The 24477-nt window shown below is 39.8% G+C and overlaps 1 protein-coding gene across 1 annotated transcript; it reads left to right on the forward strand.

Moving 5' to 3' along the window:
- Positions 1 to 2937: 2937 nt before the first annotated feature.
- Positions 2938 to 24008, forward strand: LOC147331529 (nck-associated protein 1-like). The gene is made up of 31 exons (XM_086293941.1): positions 2938 to 3091; positions 4249 to 4359; positions 4754 to 4846; positions 7521 to 7577; positions 7886 to 8028; positions 8403 to 8493; positions 8900 to 9037; positions 9438 to 9486; positions 12639 to 12795; positions 13213 to 13269; positions 13366 to 13462; positions 13653 to 13762; positions 13985 to 14117; positions 14225 to 14306; positions 14420 to 14478; positions 14571 to 14716; positions 14865 to 14997; positions 15399 to 15518; positions 15911 to 16050; positions 16677 to 16808; positions 17564 to 17782; positions 17984 to 18114; positions 19359 to 19456; positions 19962 to 20055; positions 20448 to 20530; positions 20796 to 20876; positions 21794 to 21887; positions 21986 to 22102; positions 22676 to 22785; positions 23290 to 23379; positions 23609 to 24008. The coding sequence occupies exons 1-31, from the start codon at positions 3002 to 3004 to the stop codon at positions 23723 to 23725; spliced, it is 3372 nt and encodes a 1123-aa protein (XP_086150067.1). The 5' UTR covers positions 2938 to 3001; the 3' UTR covers positions 23726 to 24008.
- Positions 24009 to 24477: the final 469 nt, after the last annotated feature.

Consider the following 24477-nt stretch of genomic DNA (forward strand, 5'->3'; position numbering starts at 1 on the left):
CTCTGTCATTACTATTACAGTCTGCAAGGAAGTCTTCGGTGTCTGTAGACTCTTTAGCTCAGCACTTTCATTTTTTAACTGCACGTACAAAATAAAAACAAATGTGTACCAATCTCACGTGTTTCCATCAAAGGTATCAGTGTTCTTTTTTCTCTTAAACGCATGCTTCATCTCATAGACTAGTAAATGTAGCCAGTCAGACTCAATGTGTGCAACAGTAGAAAAAAAGGCAGTCTCATATCATTGGATCTTGATGTGTATTCAGCACATGTAAACAAACAGAATTACATCACATACTGATTTTTAAAGCGATCCAAGAGTGTGGAGAGATACTGATGAGCTGATTTGGTATTATGTCTGATTTATTGTGTTTTAAATCACGACTCCTCGTTTTACATTTTCTGATCAAAACGTCACCTTAGGCGCAGTCACAGTAAATGATGAGTGAACGGGTGGCTCGATGCTTGAATTAATTGTTAAAGCTAAACAAATTTGTTTCTTCATCCATTTTCCCCAATGAGTCAGGCAAAAATTCATTTTTTAACCTTTTTCACATGAGGGTAAGACGCGTTCTACGCGTTTTATTTTCAACTTTAATTTATATATTTTATCTTATTCTTCCCAGTTAAATTTACCCTTCATTCTAATTTGTGTTGTACAGTTATTTCATTTTTAACCTTAATTTATATTTTATTCCTTCCTAGTTAAATTTACCCTTTTTAATTTTTCATATTTATTTCCTATCTTATTCATAGCCTTTCCTTTTTTGTTCTCTTTAGGTCACGAGCAGTTGTCCAAGCATTTCACTACATATCGTACTGTGTATGACACACGTGTACGTGACAAATAAAATTTGAATTTGAATTTGAAGCCCCACCCCCTGCTCCTCCTTCCACACCAACATATTCCTGTCAACTTTCCCAGACAGCCTTGTTAACTTGTCTACCGCACTCTGAACTTCTGCCAGTACGGAAATAATAAACACATTATTTCTTCGAGTCCACTTAACATCAGCCATCACTTGCTTCACACTGATTTTTCTGTGGTTGACTTTAGTAATTCTCATTAAGTAAATTACACTTTCCAAGGTTGACACTTCTTACTTAACCTGTTGCAAAATTCCAGCAGGACTTATCAGGGTCTCGTGAGAAAACAAAAAACCAGAAAATAACGCAGAGTTGCTGAATAACTTTAGGTCTTTCAAATTTGTATAGCAAAGTGTTAAGTCTGAGTGATAATGGCTGAGAACAGCTTAAAGTGGACATTTGAGTACTGTTTTCTTTTTAAATAACACACCAAGACACAAGGCATGATTTCAACTGATGTGTTACAGACACTTTCCCATGCATCCAGGAACTCTTTGACTTCCCTACAGTTTTTACAACTGTTTGTGTTAACTTTAACAACAGTAATGATTTAACACTCTGCCTCAAACTGGATGCCACTTGTGCTTTTATATTCAAATTTGAAAATGAAAAAGCAATTTGTTGCTTGCCTAAATCTGACACCAAAAAAACGGTTTTATTTTATTTTATTTTTCTCAAGTCAAATGAAGACAAGTTCCACTGACTAAATTATACAGTTTAAGAACTACTGTGTGGGAATTAGTGGCATCTAGTGGTGAGGCTGCATAATTACAACAAAAAGAAAACCGCTTCCTCACAGGTCCTGGTGAGGCGCGCTCAGTTCAGTGTAAATTATAAAAGATGTGTACAGAGCCGGTGTTGGGTTTGTCCATCCTGGTCTGCTGTGGAAACAGGATAAAAGGAGCTAACAAAATTTAACAGAAGCTCAGCAGTATATAGTTATGGTTGATTGATTAAAAATAACTACAAATACTATATTTAGTTTCGTTCTGTGTCTGTGACTAGAGCTCATTAAGTCAGACACACCGGTCCTTTAAATTGAGCCTCATGTTTCTGTACCTATGACAGATGAGGCTGCAGAGGTTTTCCATTCTCAAAAAGAACATCTCTTTAAAACCTTTAGGCGATTTCCTTAAATGTGTCCCAAACCTTCCCTTTAACTCAAAGAATAAATAATAAAAATGTTATGTTCAAAGGTCAAAGGTTAGAGTCACCATGAGCTCATAGAACAACTGGCAATTCAAAGATGGAAATTATGACACAATTTCACAAACAGGCCTAATAAAATAAAATGATAAAAAGACATTTTAGACCCAAAAGTTTAAAGGTCAGGTTTACTTTGGCATCATTTTGCTCTGGATTGTAAAATAGCAACATTATTTGGTCCCCACCTGAAAGTCTGAGTCTGAAGAGATGTAAAGTATCCGTTGACTAATTGGAGCCGTAAATTGCAGCACACAGTGTAATTCACTGTAAATCTATATTGGAAAAGGTATTTTAGTACTTCTGGAAATGATTAAGTATCATGCAGTTTTTAGGATCTGTGCATAATGTTGTTGTGTTCTCATGAGCAGCTGCACATTGATTGCATAGCTGAGAGCCCATTTAGTCACCCCAGAGAGCTTCAGTGGGTAAATATCGCCACCTTGTGTTGAAGTAGAGGATTCAGTCCTGCTGTTCAATACTAACTCAATAGTTTATAAAGTTTAATATTCAAAGTGATCATTGTAAATGCTGTTAATATAATTGTACTGTAACTTTTCTTCATTTTTCCTGTTTACAATGTTTGTTTGTTTGTTCTTGTTTTTTTTACAAAGCAAAAGGAGGTGATGAGCACTGCACACAACAAAGGAGTGCATCAGTGTAAGTTTAACAGTAAGATAACACCTTTTGCCATTAATTCACAAATCAGTATCATTTTTTCTTACAATTTTTTTTGCAGTTGTCATTTTGGCATATAATTATCACAACATGCGTAATTCACACTCTCTGCTCTGTCAGTTCCTGTCTCCACCTACACCATGTGACTTGTCAGAGGGTGAGGCACTTGTGTGCACTTGTTTCACAGGGTTCAACCGCTACGCAGGACTAGGCCAAGGCTTGGACGGAGGGAGAGGCATCTTGTGCCCAGAGCCATGGACTACCAGCAGAAACTGGCTGAAAAACTCACCATCCTCAATGAGAGAGGAAATGGGGTGCTGATACGAATGAACTACATTAAGAAGGTGAGGGGAAAAAGAGGAAGAGTTAAGAGACAAATGGTGTGAACTACAAAGAGGAGAAATAAGGAACTTCTTGTTCATTTTATTTATTTTGGTGTAAATATGATTTATCAAATGATAAAAATGTATCTAAGAGCAAACACGTAAGCACACACTGATTCAGTGCTTAGCGGTAAATTCGATTTGAAGTTATTGTGAATCATTTTCCTTTCAGTTTCCTGACAACCTTTACAAAGCAGTGATAGGTTCACTGTACAGATCACATCCTTATAGCAACAATAAAAACAATAACAATGTTTGCTAATAGTTGCACGGAAGTAACAAACTTCAAACAGGAGCTATACCAGTACAGATGACATGAAATTTACAAATTCTCAAACTCAGGAGGGTTTTCTGAAGGTGGAGTTTAAACTCTGGCTATGAGATATAGAGATATAGAGATATAAAGATATAAACTATGAGCTGGGGGAACTGCTTTGTGTGTTTACTGGCTTTGCAAGATGGGAAAACTGTCAACTGAGGCTCTAGCTGAATGTATTTTTGAGGAGAGGAAGTGCAAACAGGAAGTTGGTCTGTGCTGTCAGTCAACTCAAATTTCAGTTACTTTGAACATAAAGCTGTAAAACTCCCACAAAAGCAGTAAAATTAGTGAACAAATAAAAATATACGATCATTTTAGCCACATGTGTGTCGATAGCGTGAGTCTTGGCAATTGTAAAATGACTGGAGAGACTAATGGATTCACACCGACAACCAACACATTTCGAGAAACGGCATGCAGTTTGCATCCATGTGCATGCTATTCATCAAGGGGAAGTGGATAAACAGCTGAGACTTCAGCAAAACCCCAACAAATGCATTTTTCCACTTCTGCCCTCACACTTGTGAGCTTTGAGTGAAGCCTTTTGCTCTCAGCTTCTAAACAGCCCTGCGGGAACAGTTTTATGTTAATGATCTTGCTCAAGAGGTTGTTTAAAGGGGTAGTGAAAGCAAAGCCAAGTTACTTTAATTGTTTTCTTGTCATTGGCATTTTCTACCTATCGTCGAGCGGCTCTTAAAAATAAAAACAAAAAATAAAAGCTATGAAACTGAAATGTGAAAACATGACATAGAATATATTGTACATGTTCCTGTCCTTAATCTCCACACCTCTCATCTAGACATGTGGAGATCCCAAACTGCGGCCCTCCTTCCTGACAGATAAGGCCATGGAATCTGCCATCAAGTATATCAACAAGAGATTCCCCAACATCGACTACAGGGGAAACATTGTAAGTGCAAACCGCTTTTGTTCAAGCGTATTTTTCCCCGAATGTTCGTCTCTATGTTTTTCTTCTTGTTTTGTCGGCTTGTGTTCATAAAGGTTCTGTTTCTTGAAATGAAAATGAAAACATCATTAAATATGCCAGAAAGTGCTTTGCTTGTGTTGTACCAGAAAGATTAACGTGCGAAAATGAAAGTTTGAGCTCTCGAGAACATAAAATTGATTTATGAAAGCAGCACTTCTGTGTTTTTTTGCAGTGCACTGTAAAGTATTTACCAATTTGCTGATGTTCTTTATGTATTATGTTCATGTATTTCTTGTAATTCATGAATCACTATCAACCACAGAGGAAGTTAAACATCACCTCACATCTAACCTCTGATGTCTCCATTATTGTTTAGCAAAATCTGACCAGCATCCAGCGACAGAAATCAGAAGTGCTGTCCAACACAACGAGCTACTACGAATCTTTCCTGGATGTCATTGAATTCAGGGTGAATATAGTTGTTTTTCATCATCTCACATTCATTCACATTTAAAATCTCACAGTTGTTTTTTGATATTGAGTATGTTATTGAAACACAATATATGATAATTGAAAAAGTGAAAGTTAATCACACTGAAAATTACTTGTGCATCATTTCTTATGTAGAACTGTGAAGACATCTTGAGCCGCCGCTCATTTCTTTATATTTTGCTTTTAAAGAACCCGACTTTCTTATAATTTTTTAAAATTGTCTTGAGCAATAGTTCTGCAGGCTTTCTGGAGGTTATTCAGACTCTGTCATGGTTGTGCTGTGTGGCAGGCAGGATGTAGGCCCCAAATGCAGGATACAGACAGAATAATTAACAAAAAGGCAGCAGCTTTATTGCTGGAAAATACACACTAACACTAGGTACATGATCACTGAAAAAGAAACAAACAAAAGATTAACTTGAACTAAGAATCATGCACTTAACTACAAATGACTAGACAACTTGACATCATATGATGTGGCCAGGGAACCTGGCACTTATGCAGGAACACACAGCAAATGAAGAGGACGCGACAACAAACAGGGGAAGACTGAGGACTTAAATACACAGGCAGGATAATGAGAGGATGGGAAACAGGTGGAAACACAGCTGGGACAAATCAGACAAAAATAAGACAAAGGGGAAGCAAAACTGAACACACTAACATAGCATATGCACAGAGACACGGACTTGACACAGAGGCATGAGTGACTGGATATGAAATGTGGAACACAAGGAGGACACGGTGACTGAAACTAGAAGCTAAAAACAAATATAATGTGAACAGAAAACCATCAAGAGAACAAAACCATGACTAACAATAATTGAGGGATAGAAATTAAACACAAAACACTGGGCTACAGACCCAGTGCCGTGACAGTGCCTCTTAAAGTTTTTCTTTGGCTGCTTTTTCACTCATTTTCTGTTCCGTCCAGACGTTGTACCTGATCCCTTTCAGAGGAATACTTTTGTTTGTTAAGCCACGTAACATTGACCTATGAATCATTCAAGAATAAAAAAGACACATAAATCAAGGGCTGAACAAGCATCTACACATAAACCAATTTTTATCTTGTTGGAAAGAACAGCTTTTTCTTATGTCTTTAGTTGAATCTATAAAAAATACTAAAGATAAGCATAAAATCAAACCAACAAAATGAATCTCAAAGAAAATTAGCCAAAAACCTGGCACATATATGATGAAGTCCTCAAGAAACAGGAAAAAAATCCAACAGAGACCTGGATTAGAATCCGAGACGTGCACCTGGCTCTTCAGTTCATCCATCTACCAAAGTCCCATCAGATATCATGGTGGAACTGAAAATCAGTGAGAGTGATGAACTTAAATCTGGAAGGAGAAGATCAGCAGAGAGGTACAACAGCGAGTGTCCATAGTGATCTATAACACATGGTGGAGGCTCTGTCATAGTTTCAGCAGTGCTGTTGGGGATCTTGTGATTTCAGGCCACCATGGAAAGTCTCTGATTGACAACAGATGAATTTTTCAGCTTAGCAAACACACTGTGACCTGAACAGAAAAATATACAGTGGAACATTATCAGTCATGGACTGTCCTCCCCAGAGCCAGGACCTCAACATTACTGAGGCAGCGTGGGATCATCGGGAATGGAACAAAGGGCATCCAGAATCCTAAGAGGACATTTGTGATGTCCTTTGAGAAGCCTGACCTATACCTGAAGACGACTTAACCTCCTAGGACCTGGCGTCCACATATGTGGACATCACATTTTGGGTTATTTAGACCAAAATACTGAATTTTGCTCTAGAAGGGCCTGATAGCCACTTACGAGGACATTATACTGCTACTGTTCTATCAAAATTTTAAACGAATATCCTCATATTTGGCTCTTTTTTTTCCTTAAAAACAAAAATAAGGTTAAAAAAAAATCTGGTAATTCTTTGTTTTTACATTCATCGGGCCCCAAAATGACCAAATATCAAAGAAAAATTAAAAATACATGCCATGGAAGAGTTCGGGTCTTAGGAGGTTAAAGAAATTACAAGACAGTCTGAGAGATTTCAGCCTGTGTTGAAGAATAAAGGCGATCATACTGAATATTGACTTACAAGCTCTTTATATTTGTACAAACTCAGTTTTGGCCTTATTTGTGGTATTTCTATGTGTTCTTGCATACGGTTATAAATCGTTGAACCCATTTCCTGGTTTCATAGCAAAATATAGGATATAGAAGAAATGAGTGGTGGCTCAAGACTTTCACTCTACTGCATAAGAAAAGACAAACCTGAAAATAGAGCGCAGTGCCGGCGGTCGTAAACAGAGTGACGTTTGTCTCGTTGTTCGCTCTGCACATTCACTATTTCAGACCTTTTGTTATTAGAATACATTTACATATAGAGTGGTTTATTGTGACCTAAGAAAGCAATTGATTATATTGCATACACCGAGGGCAGTTAGCTCATTGTGGTTTTAACACCTTTCTCAAAATATTCATTTTTCTCTGTGTGGAGGTTGCAGCAATGCCAAGACATTCATGGTATTTGTAAGACTTCAATCATGATATAAATTATTCATGATTATAAATTTTTCTTTAAACTTTATAATGACCAAAGGCAAATTTTCTTATTATGCAGGTCTGTCATTTGTAATCCAATCCTCCTTTTTCCATTCAGGACCATGTTTATGAGTTGCTGAACACCATCGACGCCTGTCAGTGTTTCTTTGATATAGTAAGTATTTACTCTGTGGGTAGTGTTTCGATGAAAACATTAAAGTTGTTACCTGTTCGCTTTGGTCACCAGTCACTCTGATACTGCTGCTGTGTTTCTTATTCCTGCAGCCTGATTACACATTGCACATTATGTTGCTTTTTCTTCTCACGCCCGAGCTTCATCTTCTTCCTCTATTGCCACATTTAAAATTGCACCTGTTCTTTATATTTCACACCAAACCCATCCAAAATAATCTTTTTGCCTTTAATATGTGATATCTGAAATGGAACGTAGAGCAAATGATGACACTAAAATTGTGATTTCAGACAACCAACTTTGACTTCACCAAAAACTACTTGGATCTGATCATCACGTACACCTCCGTTATCATCACGCTCTCTCGCATCGATGATAAGAAGGCCCTGGTGGGAATGTTCAACTGTGCCCACGAGATGACGAATGGAAGCAGGTGGGGAAAAGATGGACGCCTCAGCAAACGTCGTGCAGCTTTTTAAAGTGGCTGCAAACAATTTCAAGTGCTAAACGCTTCATCCACAAATACTCCAATTTTTCTAATCATTATAATACATTTGAACTTTAAGCATTAGTTACTACTTACTTTAAAAGCCGCACTTTGTTTGGCTAATGCAAGGCCATTTGCAGTAACCACAGTCTGAATTATTTCAGCAACTCCAAAGTAAGTCGCATAAAATATTACAAATCTAAATCAGATGTTTTTATTCTCATTAAAACCTTGTAAGTTGGATTAAAATAGTACTGTGCTGCACTGGTATTGCAGCTTTGCTGCTCTTGTCATGCCTCCACTGAATGTGACCCCTACAGTGACCCCTCCTACCCTCGGCTTGGCCAGATGTTTCTGGAGTATGATCATCCCTGGAAGAAGCTCACGGAGGAGTTTGGCCCTCATACAAAGGTAAATTCAAAAATGTGTCATTAGCTGTCCAAGTACAAAGGTAAACTTTAAATACAGTAAAGTATGCAAAATGCTAGTTCTTTTATATAAAAGGTGTTTTTCTTTTTTCCCTGCACCTGAACAACCCAACTTCTTTTATGCCTTCACCACTCTATGAAACAAAAACGTTTTATTATAGTTTGCCTTTTTCTCCACTATTTTGTTTTTCAATGATGAACCATTAAAAGGGTTTACTCATGGGTTATCTTGAAATATGCCCGTGTGCGTGCAACAAAACAAATGACCATTTATCAGGTTTTTAAAGCATTGCCTTCTCTCAGAATTTCATCCTTTTGGCTTTTAAAATGTTCTCATATCCATCCGTCTTCCTCACTTGGTGTCCTTTGCACCTCTATCCCTCTGTCAGGCTGTGACAACAGCATTGCTTTCGCTGAAGATGGTCTACCCACGGAGGAACCTGCCAGCAGAGCAGTGGCGAAGCGCCCAGCTCCTCAGCCTGCTCAGTGCTCCAGCTGCCATGCTGGACTCAGCCTGTTGTGACACTGTGAGTCTCATTTCCTCTCATACCCTCAACTCCTGTTTTGAAATAGTGAGACGAGGTGTAGAGAAATATGACAATGTTTTACTACCAGCATAAGAGTGAATGCATTTATTCAGGTTATTTATGTGAGTTCTGTTTTTATTCTGCATCTTTAAAACACTTAATTATGAAAACTGTGTGCCTTTAGCTTTTTTCTGCTTATGCCCCAACTTTTTTTTATATTGAATATACTTTGTCTTGTATAAAAATCTACACTTTGGAAGGCAGCGAATACTCCTGCAAATGAAAAAGGACCAAAACACAGTATAGAAAAGGGATGTATAACAGCTGAAGTAAAGACTTTATTCATGTTGCCAACAGTAAATGAGTCTGTGGGAGTTAATAAGTTGGTTGTCTTCTACAGATGGCGTGCGAATACCTGTCTATGGAGACAATGGAGCGTTGGATTATTAGTAAGTGTTTCTATATTTCCAATTTAAATGTATTTGTTACAGAATTTAAGTGGTTTGAGAACCTATTGGATATACCCACATGTAACACACATGAGAAAAATGGGTGCACAGTAATAGTTAAGCCACCCCTCATTTATTTATGATTTTGTGAGGAAAATGGGAAATAGATGCAGTGATTTATAGAAACGTGCAAACATGAATGAAAACACAGCATGTAAGTTAAAAATTGAGTATGTACACTTCTAAGGAACCTGGGCTCTCTGTCTTGTCATTTCTTTAAGTAGTCTTCCTTCTCTCACCCCAAATGGTCGCGGCAGATGGCCCCGCCCCTCCCAGAGCCTGTTTTTCCTGGAGGTTTCTTCCTGTTAAAAGGGAGTCTTTCCTTTCCAATGTCGCCATATGGGGGTCATATGGTTGTCGGGTTTTCTCTGTTTCTATTATTATAGGGTCTACCTTACAATATAAAGCGCCTTGAGGCGACTGTGTTGTGATAAACAACACTGTAGAAATAAAGACTAATTTGAGGCTCTTCGAAGGGTTCAAAGCTCTTCTTTGGACGATGCCTGTCTTTTGTTCTGTTCTGTATTAAAATGATCCCACACTGCTCCAGTGATGTTGAGGTCCGGGCGCTAATTCAGCACACCTCAGCCTCTGTTCCCTGTTGCCCTTCATGAGAATGGCTTCTTGTCTTCCACAGACACCAATTCTAATGAAGGTTCAGCAAACAGCTGATGGTTAAACTGAAGCTCTAGATGCGTCTCTGAGGTCCTGTGTCATATCTTTGTTGGCTTTTTTTTTGCACCATTTCCTAAGATCGTGACTTTCAGATACTGTTTGTCTTCTGTAGATAGTAGTTTAATCAGGCCTGGTCCTTCTTTTGTAATTCACTTTTCCAGTTTCCTCATTTTTTTTTAAGGACATACTGCACACCATCCCGGGACTAGCCAAGCTTTGGACTCATAGCACTAACGAGATGGTAACAAACTGTGTTTGTTCCCTAGGTATTGGGATACAGTGTAAATGTAAATAAAAACATGATTCAGTGATTTGCAAATCTCATAAACCCATTTTTATTCACATGTGGAACACAGAAAACATATCAAATGTTCCAACTGAAAAAATTACGAAAATAATAGAGTTAATTTTGAATAGGGTCATTTTTCCCCACTGTGCAGCACCACTCTTCTTTTAACAACAGTAAACATCTGGAGCTGAGGAGAGCAGCTGCTGAACTTTAGGAAGAGGAATGTTGTCCTGTTCTTATCTGATATTGGATTCCAGCTGCTCCACAGTCCTGGGTCTTTTTTGTTGTATTTCTCGGTTGGTGAAACGTCTGGAGACAGGCTAGTTCAGCACTCGGACTCTTCTACAGCATGAAGCCATGCTGCTGTATTAGATGCAGTATGTGGTTGTCATGATTCGGCTGTGTGCAGGCAGGAATTGGACCCAAACGCAAACTCAAGGGAAACAGGACTGAACTCAAAATGCCAGCTTTTATTGCTGAACAGAAAACTTTACCAAACCTAAACTGGGAAGATTCTAAGAAAACACACACAGGGAGCCGCAGAGAGAAACACACAGCATGAAGGAGGACACAATGCTGAACGCAGGAAGACAGAGGACTTAAATACACACAAGAAGTTATCAGGACAAGTGGCAACACATGGGGAAACAGCTGACACACATGAACATAACGACATCACAGGGGAAATGTAAAACTAAACGCAGGAACACAGGACCTCTTTCAAAATAAAACAGGAAACATAATGAAACACAGACGACATGAACTTAACAAAAGACATGAAACACATGAAGGGCAAGAAAGACTTAACACTAGGGTTGCCAACTCCTTGAAAAATAAATAGGGGACACCTCGTGGCCAGGGTTGGGCGACCCGATTGTCTTCACCTTTGCCAGTGTGGGGAATTTTTTAGCTCTTTTTCTTGTGTGTGAAATTATTTTTTTAACCATTTGATAAAGTGCGTCCCTTTTCAGCTCAATACTTTTGTTTCCAAATACGGAACGATTCCGTTTTTCAAGGGACGGTTGGCAACCCTACTTAACACAGGGGTTGAAAACACAAAGGGAATGTAATAAACAAATGAACTTCACCAACTTAATGAGCTTAAACAAACATCAACTTCCAAATAAACTAAAACGCTGGGTCGACAGACCCAGGAACATGACAGCGGTTTAACATTGTCGCACTGAAATAAAGTCTTCCCTGAAAAAGTCATTATCTGGATGGGAGCATATGTTGTTCTGCATTGTTGGTGCCTTTCTAGATGTGCAAAATGCCAATTTCACAGACACTCATAACACTCATAACCATCAGAAATGCAGACTTTTGAACTGACCTTGACATCAAGATGGTTTCTCTTCTCTTTAGTCCAGAGGATGTGGTGTCCATGTTTTCCAGAAAGAATTTCAGATTTTGATTCCTCTAACCCAAAGCTTTCCACTTTGCCTCAGCCCATTTTAATGACTTCTGGCCCAGAGAAGAGGGCAGATGGGGGTATCCATCTATCCATCTGATAGAGGCTTAACCTGCATTTGTGTGAACTGTGTCCACAGACAGTGATTTCTGGAAGTGTTCACGAATCATGCTCGTTTTTAATGAAGGGCCACCTGAGAGCCCAAACATCACGAGCACCTTATTTTAAATTTTGGCCGTGGTTTTGCACACAGAGATTTCTCCAGATTCTTGGAACCTTTTGATGTTTTTATGTAATCTTTGTGAAAGTTTTGAAATTTTACGTTAAGGAATATTATCCTGAAATTGTGCCACAGTTTGTGGATGCACTTTTTTGTATACTGGTGAATCTCTGTCTATCATCAACCCAGTTATGTTACAGAGTGTGGGAAATTTACCTTATTAGTTGTAAAATGCTCCTTCAGCTGTAGCTTTAGCATCAGTTATTTCTTCTATGATTTTCTTACCCACATTCCAGCTTTTCCAAGATGTGTTCTTGCCGTTAAATTCATACTTGCTATCTTAAAACGATACATTTTCTCAGCTTAAATATCAGATACTTTTGGGAATTCAAGTTGTGAAAAGAAAGAAAAGAAAGAAATATGTAACATAGTAACTAGCAGTATTCCTTCAGTTGTGTAGACTGTTTGATGACAGTTGCTAACTGTCCTTCCTGTAGTTGGCTTCCTGCTGTGCCACAGCAGCCTTAATTCAAACCAAGCCTCCCAGGAGCTGTGGAAGATGGGCCTGCGAAGCGGCATCTACCTGACCCTCACCAGAGATGAAGTCCTCAACATACACAAAGTGTCAGAGGACCTCTTCGACAACATTAAAGGGTATGCAGCCGATGCTGCTATAGTGTACTCTGCATTGGGGACTGTGAGAAAAAGCCCCTAATTAAGAAATCAGATCATGGGTATGAGATAATGCTATTCTGAGATTTCAAGCTGTCAAAGCTGACGACCAGAGCAGATTGGCTCCTTAACAGACTCGCACTGTAATTGAAATTAGGAATAGAGGGATAAAAGGTCAACAAGAAATGATAAGAAACAGATCTTTCTGTGATTGTGGTGTGATTTGTAGTATAATGTTTAGAGTATCCTCTTGATTTATAGTGCAGTATCTTTTCATATATTAATTTCTAATAAAAACTGAGACTGAGGTTAACATGAAGCTAATAAAGAAAATGAAGACACTTTGTCATTATCGCAGCAATATTTGATCTTATTAACATGTTTTTTCTTTTTCATCAGATACAACAAACGAATTGCAGACATCAAGGAATGCCGTGAGCATGTTTTAGTCAATGGGTAAGCCTGGCAGGAGACGGCATGTTTTTATTTCATATATTTTATCTGTGACATGAGCTATAACACCAGTAACCTTGTGTATTTTTCTCTGGATAGCGGGGCCATGCACAGAGAGAGGCGGCATTTCCTCAGAGGGGCATTGAAGGAATTATGTAAAGTTCTGGAGGATGAGCCTGGACTTCTGGGACCTAAGGTAGACCAGTAACGTCGTTATTGCAAGATCTTTCACAAAGACACATTCACATTGTGATAATTGGCCGTAGACATCACACATCCAGCAGTCTCACATTTCATGGTAATTTAACTGCTACCAAACCAAATCTGAAACTTTTTCCTAACATTCATTTTTCTTCTGTGTTCTGTGTGCCAATCAAATCCCCAAGGCGCTGTTTGTCTTCATGGCTCTTTCATTTTCCCGTGACGAGATCCTTTGGCTCGTCAGACACTCTGAGAATATGCCAAAGTTAAAGGTTCCCGAGGACTACATTGACAAGTAAGTGCAGAGAAAGTAAAGCGTGGCTATGGGCTGCTGTAGCTGCTAGTGATGCTGACGCTGGGCAGAGATCAGCAGCAGTGAAATAAATGAGGCATGCCACTCACAAAAAAAAACCTTTTTTGATTTGATACTGTATATCTGATCATGGCTTCAACTTTCAAATGACAGTTTTCTGTGTCCGTTCATTCTTTTCACGATTTTTTTTTTTACATTTTCCAGTCAGCTGGCTGAGTTGCTGTACTACATGGAGAAATTAAGAGGTCTAATGAGAAAGTACAACAACGTAGTTCAGCGTTACCATGTGCAGTACCTGGCACAGTTTGATGCCTTAGTTCTCAACGACACCATACAGGTACCTGAACGTAGGAGTATGTGTGTGAATATAAAGCAGTAGTTTAAAGCACACAGTGTTTTTTTTATTAGAGTGTTTATTAGAGTATTTTCTTTTTTCCATCGTAGAACATGTACGTGTGTCCAGAGGAGGAGTCAGTCCTAATGAGCTCGTTTGTTTCAACTCTCTCTGGTCTCTCAGTCAAACAAGGTAATCAAAAGCATTACTGAGCATTTACCTGTGAATAGACAAGGAAGCAACCAAATAAAGACACTTATCAGTAACCAGAATTATAATGACCATGACTGGCTTTTCCCCTGCAGTGGACAACAAAGAGGAGTTTGATTTCAGGGCTCTTAGACTGGACTGGCTAAGATTACAGGTAAGCAAGTTTAATGCATAGACTGTGATGTAGAGTTCAGGTAAAATGCATGTTTGCAGCAGAAATCAGCGTCGCATCTTCATCTTTTTTAGGCCTACACAAGTGTGAATAAGGCCCCCCTTCCGCTAAAGGACTATCCCGACTTGGCAAAAGTGATGAACTTGACGCAGTTTCACACGAAGATGGTGGACGCTGTAGAAGAAATGCTGTATGAGACATCTGAGCTGTCCATCTTCTGGTCAGTCTTCTCTTCTCTTCTCTTCTCTTCTCTTCTCTTCTCTTCTCTTCTCTTCTCTTCTCTTCTCTTCTCTTCTCTTCTCTTCTCTTCTCTTCTCTTCTCTTCTCTTCTCTTCTCTTCTCTCACAACTCTTTTTTCTGTTTTACAGCTTCTACCCTCGTGTCTTTGAGAAGATGTTTACCCAGAGCAGCGAGGAGGTGACCATGAAGCGTTACCTCATGGCCTTCCCTTTGGCCTGTGCTCACTTCAGTCAGAGTGGAGACCCTCTCTGCCCAGAAGAGGTCAGTGTTCAGTTATCTTGCTGAGGAAGCTATAAATCACCAGCTAAAGGTGGTGAGGACAGCAGACATGATTGTTGATTTGTAGCTCTCGTGGTGAATCGTAGTTTATGACTGCTATAGCATGCATTATACATTGATGACAAAGTTAATAATTTTACACAGAAATCGAGACCTCTTTTTGTTGTGACTAAATGAGTGCAGATTTGTGCATTGTCTTTATCTACACTCTTTCCCAGCTCAGTCTGCAGTACTTAAGTTGATTAAAACAGCTCATTCAACAGTGTAGAGGTATTTGTGCTTTGACAGGTACCTGTCTGTATGTTTGCACATACCTTCCTCCATGTTCTGTGTTTTGTGTGCCAGCACACACACACACACACTTGTGTTTCTTGTGTCTCCAGGTACAGGCAATGGAGAAGAGAAGTCTGCGCCTGTGTGTCACCTTCTTGGAGCAGATAGCCAAGCAGACCAGCACTGTTGTGTTAGAGATATGTGCTGAGCAGCGCAACCTCTGCGATCAGGTGAAGTCCCAGTCTATTTCAGGCTTTAAAAAACTAATTATCTAACAGATTTGCCCTGCCAAAATCCATATCCAAATGTAATCACACTTGCCATAGCTGGAGGCAGGGAACAGACTTGGGAATTTGAATAAAATGATAAGGCAGGTCTGCATTTCTGGATTTGATTAAGTCATGTTGTTTCTTTAATCCCTTGAGAAAAATGTGATGAAACGGTTACTTTTTGACAAGATTTCTGCAATGCGAATGAAAAGTTGCATAATGTGTTTTTGAAGATGTCACTTTATATTTGCATGGATTTAATTCTACCACCCTCCTTCTCTCTCTTTCTCAATCTGTCTTTGTCTTTCTCCTTTCTTTTTTTGCATGCATTTTCCTACTTGATAACCCCTCAGCTGCTGCCGAAGCACTGCGCGGAGACCATCAGCGCTGCCCGATACAGAAAGCAAAAAAAGCAGATGCCAAAAAAAGGAGAGGTCCAAAAAGAAAAGCCAGGCGCTGAGAGCCTCAGGAAAGACAGGACGGTCGCTAACAAGTCAGCTTTCTTTTTGTTTGCCCTGATTATTTTCATCTCTTTCTCAACCATATGATTTGTTTTCACCTCTTCTGAACCGGCAGATGGTTTGAGTATGTCTAAATGAGTTTAGCTGACGCACCCCTATTACCCTCTGGAAATGCTTTTTTTTTTCAGCAGAGCTCGTTGAAGTCAAAGAGCAGTTGCATAATCACGCAAGAGAATCGGATCAAATCAGTTCTTTCACTGCCTCGCAAATTTCTTGCTTTTAGTTATTAGGAAAAGAGGATGAAAGTACTCTTTCGCAAGGTGTAATTGATTTTGGACTTTAAGTCCCTCTGAGGTGAATCAGTCAGGTGCTGAGTCAAGCCTTTAAATGTGAAAAACGAAGCACCATCGCCCTTTAGATAGAACACACAGCACTGTTTTACTGGCATTACATTTTATTTCAGTGTTTTCAGCGTCTGATCACATCGTGTAAGTAGCCAAATTTAGAAAGCTCATTAATAAAGTTGTAATTCTGTCAATTCATTTTTCCTCCCCTCAGCCTCAGCTTACACATAAACCAGATATGTTTTACAGTGTTATTGTCGAATATTTGTCTTTACAATTATACCCTCCCTTCTCTCTTGCCTCCTTTTTTCTAGCATGGACAAGCTGCACCTGATGCTGACAGAGCTCTGCTCCTGCTACAGTCTTTGCGGTGACTTTGTTGTTTTCGACCACATCGTTGTCCCTACAGAGTTCCTCATATCTCAACTTGAGACGCGTCTTTCTGAGTATGTGGGGATACGGGTTTTTATATACGAGCACATAGGAGCAGAAATCTAATGCTCACAATTGCTTTAATTGCAAAAAAAGATCTAATGTTAATTTATGCTATGCAAATGTAACATTGTGCATATCAACACAATGCTCACTATATGTTAAAATTAGTTGAATGGGAGCTGCATGCATTCTGTTTAGAAGTGTCACCTCTATTATGAATAGAGCTTGCAGAAGTATTAAACCTAAAAAGTAATAATTTTTTTGCAGGACTTGACAGAGAGCAGAAAAAACCAGCAAGCCTTTGATTTTTCATTTGGCTCTTGTAAAGTGCCTTCTCCATCTCTGTAGTGAGCCCCACTTTCTCATCATTACAAGCTGTGTTCTACCAGCTTAAAATCTCAGAAGAGATTCATCATGTCCCTTGCTCTGTATCATTTCAGTGCTTATTGCTGTTTAGATTAGATTTTGGTACCAGGGTAACCCAGTGTTTCTCTGTATATACTTCACTCAGTCTCGCTGCCTTAGCTGATGATTATCAGCGCACTTGACGATTGGCATGCTTTCAGTGATTAGTTGAAACTGTAAATAATGTCAAGGACAGAAAGTGAGAGAATGAAGGTCTTACAAAAAGAGAAAACTGACAGCGAAGCCCTGGAGCAGCGCCGAGTCACCATGGCTCGTTTAACCCATTTTAAGGTCCCATCTGTCCACCCTCAGTCCACTTCAGCCCAATGACAAGTGACGTTGGTTAAACATGTTTCTCCAGAATCATCGTGAGAATGACCAATTACAACCAGACCACCCAGGAGATTACCCGTCCCTCTGACCTCCTGGCAGGGATAAGAGCCTATGTAGCCAATCTGCACAGCCTCTCGTGCTACATCAACGTGGACGTCACCCGGCTGGTGAAGAGCGTACTGCTGCAGCAAACTCAGCCGCTCGACTCCCACGGAGGGCAGACTATTACAACTCTCTACACAAACTGGTCTGTCTCATGTATAGGTGTATCTACTGTACTTAAACACACATATCAAAATACAGTGATTCATGTATAAAGTATATTAATTCCTGGACACTTGTAGGAAATGCATTACAAACAGAAACCCACTTTGCATACAGGTAAATCCTGCTGAGCTTCTATCACTTACCATATGTTTCTTGTTTTGTGGGTTTTCCTTTTATCCAGGTTCCTCGAGAGTCTTCTGCGCCAGGCTAGCAACTCCCTCATCGTCCACTGTCCTACGCTGCACTGCTTTATGAGCCAGGTTACTGACACGGAACCAAGTTTCAGAGCAGAGGAGTTCTCAGATATATCAGGTCAGCCTGGAGTTTGATTATTATAATTTAAAAAATTGTCCTACAAGCTGTGCCTTTTGCAGATTTTTGTGCTATCGCCTTCTTTTCACAAAAAATAAAAGTGAAAGTGAGGGTAAAAAAAAAGAATGTGGTAATGATGTATTTGGAAATATATTGTATAGTCTTATATTGCCCGGTTCGTTACGGGCTGGTAATTCAGAAGACATTTATCAGTGACTTGCAGGCCGTAGTATCCATAGCAACATATCCAACTTTTTATTATGAGCTTGTCACGCACTCGGTTCCTGTACTTAAGCTACAGTAGCCTGAATAATTTCAGTCACTTGGGTGTAATCTGAAAGCAGATCCCCCAGCTGACACTTTTTATCCTGTGACAAAGGACACGTTTTCATTTATTTATTTTTTTATCTTTTATTGGTTTTTGCCAAACCATGTTTGTATGCCTGATAGACTCAAAATAATTCCCCTGTGGAAGTTTAGTGATGGTGATTCCAGAGTACATGAGATGACTCACTCTGTTTAGAAAAATCACGTATGTCTCGTCGACTGCTGTGACGGCATGCAGAGGAAGCGCTATTGCACAAGAGGATGTGGAGCTTGTCACTGCGGCGGTGTGAAGTACTTTCTTGCACACGCTGTGTCATGCAGTTTATTCTGGCCCTGCTTGGATAATTTGAATTGCAGTATTACTTATCATCTCATCCACTTTTCCCTCCATACCTCATAATTATTCCAGCATGTCTCTCCTCCACACAACCTCCGGGTCCACCTCCACACCACCCCGCAGGAGTAATGTACCTCTTTATGACTACACTAAGGCTATATGCACTTCGCTAAAGACCTCGGCTCATGCATGCAAACATGTGCAGGATACAAAACACCCCCCCCCCCCACACACAATGACATCTTTGTTCTCTATATTTACTCCTCAGTGAGTATCTGTTTGCCTCAGAGTGAGTCACTTGCCTGTCCATGAACTATTTCCAATTTCAGCCACACACATCCTTATTTGTCCGTGTTCATTCAGAAGTCAAGTCGAGTGAACGGCCTAATAGCTGCAGTTGTTTCTGTCTCACTGACTCAGTTACACTCACAAATCAAATTTAAGCAGTGTCTTTTCTCATCTCCTCGAAACAAATACATCTTCATCTAAGCTTTCTTTTGTGAATCTGGCACCGCTTTAAACTGCTGTTGATCCCTTGCTTTTCACTATCCTTAAATTGTTCGTATTAACCTCTGAACAGAGTTACAGGCTCTGGCAGAGCTAATTGGTGCATATGGCCTGAAGTTTCTGAGCGAGAACCTGATGTGGCACATCACCTCTCAAGTCACTGAGCTTAAGGTACAGTATGAATCAGTGCAAATGTTTCAACGATTTTATTGTTTTCTTTTAGTATTTCAGTAAATGAGCATATTTTGTTTTAGGAAAGCACAGGTGTGGCTTTCATATCAGCATTTACTGCTTACGTCAGCATTTTTTGCTTTTGCTGATTGTGTGTATGCGGCGCACACAGTGCAGCAAGTGCAGTGCACTGTTTTTTATGTCTTGCATAAAGGCTTTTGAGGTCTGTTCACCAAGTTGTTTCAGTTCTCCTTGGTGGCTTTTCTGTAGTCTAGCAGAGAGACAGACCACTAATAACACTTGTCTTCGCTCATGCTTTGGTGGAGAAACAATAGACTCTCACACATGAGAGAGGGGTTAATGCAGCTGTACTGTACTGGCTCACCACTTTACACCTATGATTGAAATGAAACGATGCTGCCACACAGCTCTTTCACACCTTTGACCTCTCCCTGTTTTAACATCCAACTGTTAGCACTTATTTTGCTTCCTTCTCTGCTGGTAGAAAATGGTGGTTGAGAACATGGATGTCCTGGTACAAATGAAGAACAACTTTGACAAACCTGAGGAAATGGTCAATCTGAAAAAGAGGCTGACAGGTGAGAACTGGAGGATGGAGCACAGCGAGGAGATAACAATTTAACAATGTACATATCCACACAACAACGATAAGTGGAAGACAATGGATGGATGGATGGATAATAATAATAATCGTGATAATATTAAAAATATACTGAACAGGAAATAAAAACTCTGTGTATAATCTTGTAAGTTGACCACCTTTACCTGAGTGGCATTCTTGTCCCAGTTTCACAAGTTCACCTGTTATAGTTTATAATAGCATGTTCACTTGAGCCATGATTAGCGACAGAATTGCCCACAGTAATGTAAACCATGGATTGTCTGCTCGTTCTACTTGTGCTTGAGTATGCATGAAACGCTGCAGGAGCACAGCTGTAAACCCCCCGATGTCCTTTATACGCACCTCTAGGTGGAGAGAACGTGCTGAAGAGGATGACCATCATCGGTGTGATTCTGTCCTTCAGAGCCATGGTCCAGGAATGCCTGAAAGATGTAATGTCCAACAGGATTATGATAAAATAACTTATCTTATGATGAAATTGATTAGAATATAGTTTAGATTCACTTCATTTCAAGGTTTTTTTCCCCATGATTCGTATAATTTTACACTAAAACAGCATTTCTTCTGCACTAGAATGAAGACTACACATGATAGATGAATAATAACTTCTCGAAAAAAGCTCTTAATATAAAAAGGTGTTTTTCTTTCTTGAGATATGATCTCAGTAATATTTCATCATATAACTCTATAATTTAGATCCTGCATAAACACTGCCCCTACCTGACGGGACCCATTCAGTGCCTGAGAGACTTCAGCAACCCTGAAGCTGACATCCAGGTAAATCCCAGCTTTTACCCTACAGCTAGAAAAACACATCCATATATGGAGATCTCACTCAAGAACGAATGTGTAGTAATCAAATTTTCATGGCCTGTGAATCATCACATCGCAGCTGATCGACCTTGGGTTGTGTCACTGTGGAAAAAATGAACACTGTTATTGTATTAACACTCCAAATGCAATGCAAATGTATCATTATTTACTTGTTTATGAGTATAGAATATAGCATGTACGGGTGCTCCATAATTTATATATTAAAATAACAGATGGAGAACAACAGTAGATCTGAGCTGGGGAGCTTAAAGAAACAACATTTTGGTAAAGTACCAAACATATTAAATTCCTTATCTCCCTCTGGACCAATCTGTGTGACTGTGACTCATGAACTCTCCCTCACTTTACTTACGTCTGGCTTCTGATTGAGGCTTGACAGCCGTGCCACAGTCCGGGGCCAGGATAACCCCAAAGACGTCAGCAGCCCCCTCATGCCTCTGTGAGAGAGTCTGATTGCTGCTGCAGCGTTGCTCTCTGAACCACATCAGTGGAAACATTTTGCCCAGACAGGCCAACCATGCATGCAACCAGAAATAGGGCAAGATCAAACGCCGTGTGTCAAGACAAAGACATCCACTGCCGACTTAGTGTAACTCCTTGGAAAGTAAACTGTTATTGCTGTGTTATGAAATGCAAAGCACAGATCAGGATCCCACAGTCTGCAGGAAATGCAGGAAATTTTAAACGTTTAAAATGAAGCATTAAATTTGAACTCTGACAAGCAAGTCATTAAATCATCGTTTTGTGTACCTAAAGGGGAAACTTTAGGGTAAAAAGGGAGATGCTGCATGCAAAGAAATTAAATGCACTCTATTCAAGCACCATCCACTTATTGTCTCTAATACTGTGTGACCTTACAGGTAACTCTGAGCATATATGAGCTGGCTTCTGCTGCAGGGCTACCATGTGATATCGATCCTAGCCTTGTTGCAGCTATTCGCAGCATGCAGACAGGTAACACTTAAACTATGATCAGCACCCCCGATATGGTGCATTGCACTTTAATGGCTTATTTAACTTTTTTCTTATACGTTTCACTTAAAAACCTGCAGATAACACATCCCCTGACGAGGAGCACAAGCTGTCCCGTTTGTTACTCGTCTACATTGCCGTGTCCCTGCCCCTATTAGCCCTCGACCCCAACTCGTTCTACAACCGAGAACACGGAGGTGAATATTTATTTGTTCCTTTCAGCTGCTTGTCGTTTTTTGACCGAGATTATTCTCCAGGCTAATCTGTCCGTCTTCCTGTCATTATTTACCGGCTGCTGATAGTGTGTAAAAGAGGTACTCTGCCCTGAAACATGAGGCGTATTAGCATCTCTGTGTATCATACTTTCCAGTCTGGCATGGTCTGAAGCAAAGCATGTCAGTTAATGAGAAACACGTTTCTGTGAGGGACTTTTGTTTACAGATAACTTTGTCTGACGTGCATTGATACAGTTACTCTTGGCATGTGGCCCTGCTGACCCCAAGTGCCTGGCTCTGTGCCTAGACTAAAACATTAAGAGGAGCAATAGCTCAGATTTCCATCAAAGGGCAGAGTGGCATTTGTCACAGATTATTTTCTTTGCCTCGATTTTCCATTGACATGTTTGAAAAAAATGTGCCCTGTAAGCCAGAGGAAATATGCTCAGCATGCTTCCTCTTAAGTGTTCATTAAGTAAATTTTCCAAAACCGTTGGGCCTCAAATTCATCCTTTCTGTGGTAGTAATAGCTTTTTTTAATTTATATTTCTTTAGGCCACAACAACAACATCCACTGTTTAGCTAGAGCTATCAACCAGCTGGCTGCTGCCATGTTCACCATCCAGAACAAGAACATCGAGCAGCAGCTCAAAGAGTTTCTCCTGGTGAGTGACACAGATGCTGATTGTGATGTGGTTTGGACAAATACTGAATGATTTAAACCAATACTGAATAAATTAAATCCTGACTTTCACTATGTTTACACCCCAACTTTGAAAAGCTAATAAGTAAAACAACAAATATACAACACAAAAGATCAGTTAGACTGCCCGCACCATCATGCTGCATCTTTTTTATCAGACGTTGGCTGTTTTTTATGTGAAATGCTTGATGGGCTCTAAAAGTATTCTTAATAATTAAGTCTGCGAAGGAAAAAAACACACAAACAGTTCTTATCTCTCCTTACAACAAGTGGTGTAGGTGGAAATTGAGTCATAGCAAGAAATCATGAGAGCGGAAGGTTAGAAAACACTGAAACAAACAGCTTCACAGACAACACTCATCCAAGCTGATGCGTAGATTTTCAGCAAATGCAAAAGTCATATGGTGAAAGACAAATGAGGACAATTACAGCAAAAACGTCTTTTTGTCCTCGTGTCCTTCCACAGCTGGCCTCGTCCACGCTGCTTCAGTTGGGACAAAATGTGGAGAGAATGGAGATCAAAAACCGAGAGTCCATCTACCTGCTCCTGCACATGGTAGGTGTGGCAGCGTGTAGAGAATCATTCATGCGCTTTGAACTTACAGAGAGGAATCTGCAAGTTTATCATCTGACTAAATGGAAAAGCCTGTGGCTGTTAATTAGCTGAGGATTTTTTTCTCTTTACAATGACTGGTCAGACCTGCAGCGTCTTCTTTAATGCCTCTCTTCTTCAAAGCATTTATAATTGAACAATTAACGACTCCTTTTAAACCTCACTCACTTAGATCGTGGAGGAGTCTCCGTTCTTGAGCCAAGACATGCTGGAGAGCTGCTTCCCGTACGTTCTCCTCCGAAATGCCTACAGGGAGGTGTACAAGTCCTTCATTGTGACTCTGGGCTGAAGACCTTGTTAAAAATACTTTTCGTTTAACATTTATTCAGATTAATTTAATATGTGCTGTACTTTTTGACAATGTCAGTGTTATAGCGCTCAGTTTACATAATAACCTTTTAAAAAATCAGATGCATTTTGTAACATCCTCAGTATTATACTTTAGATACATCATGAGTACAATAATATATGTTTTTAAAATATAACCCCATCCAATCGTACATAAATCATTGCATACATAGATGCTGTATAACATTGTTTCTAACAACCTTTCCATGAATAAAGAGACAATAATACGCTTTTTGCCCTTTTTTCACGAGTATTCAACCCGAGTTCCTATTTCCAGTCTGTCCTCCATCCTCACTTGCCCTCATCCTCTCTCCCTGGATGATAGTCCTGTCCTCTCCATATTTCATGGACAGTTTAAATGATGCACTCCAGTTGTACGGAGCTGGAAGTGCTTGTTGCTAATTTTAGGTGGCCCTCACTGATTATATTTTTGCACTAACTATATTTGCCATGTCACACCATTCTTCCATTTTGCCCTCTCTTCGGTCTCCTCCCTGTCTATTCGGCACATGCTGCCGTTGTGTCTCTTTGGTTACCACAGTGGAGACGTGTGTGCTTGTGTGCGGTGTTTATGTGTACGTGCGCACACCGGGGACCGAGCCCTGTCACGGGAGCATGAGAGCTTCAGTCCCCACTATGAGGAACATTTATGGAGATGAATGTTCATGAATAAACTGCAAAATTATGAACAGA

The sequence above is a fragment of the Aulonocara sp. 'chitande type north' Nkhata Bay genome, linkage group LG5, assembly GCF_057382095.1.
Source record: "Aulonocara sp. 'chitande type north' Nkhata Bay isolate Kocher_YH1m ecotype deep benthic linkage group LG5, A_spYH_male_GT1.1, whole genome shotgun sequence".
Taxonomy (NCBI): Eukaryota; Metazoa; Chordata; class Actinopteri; order Cichliformes; family Cichlidae; genus Aulonocara; species Aulonocara sp. 'chitande type north' Nkhata Bay.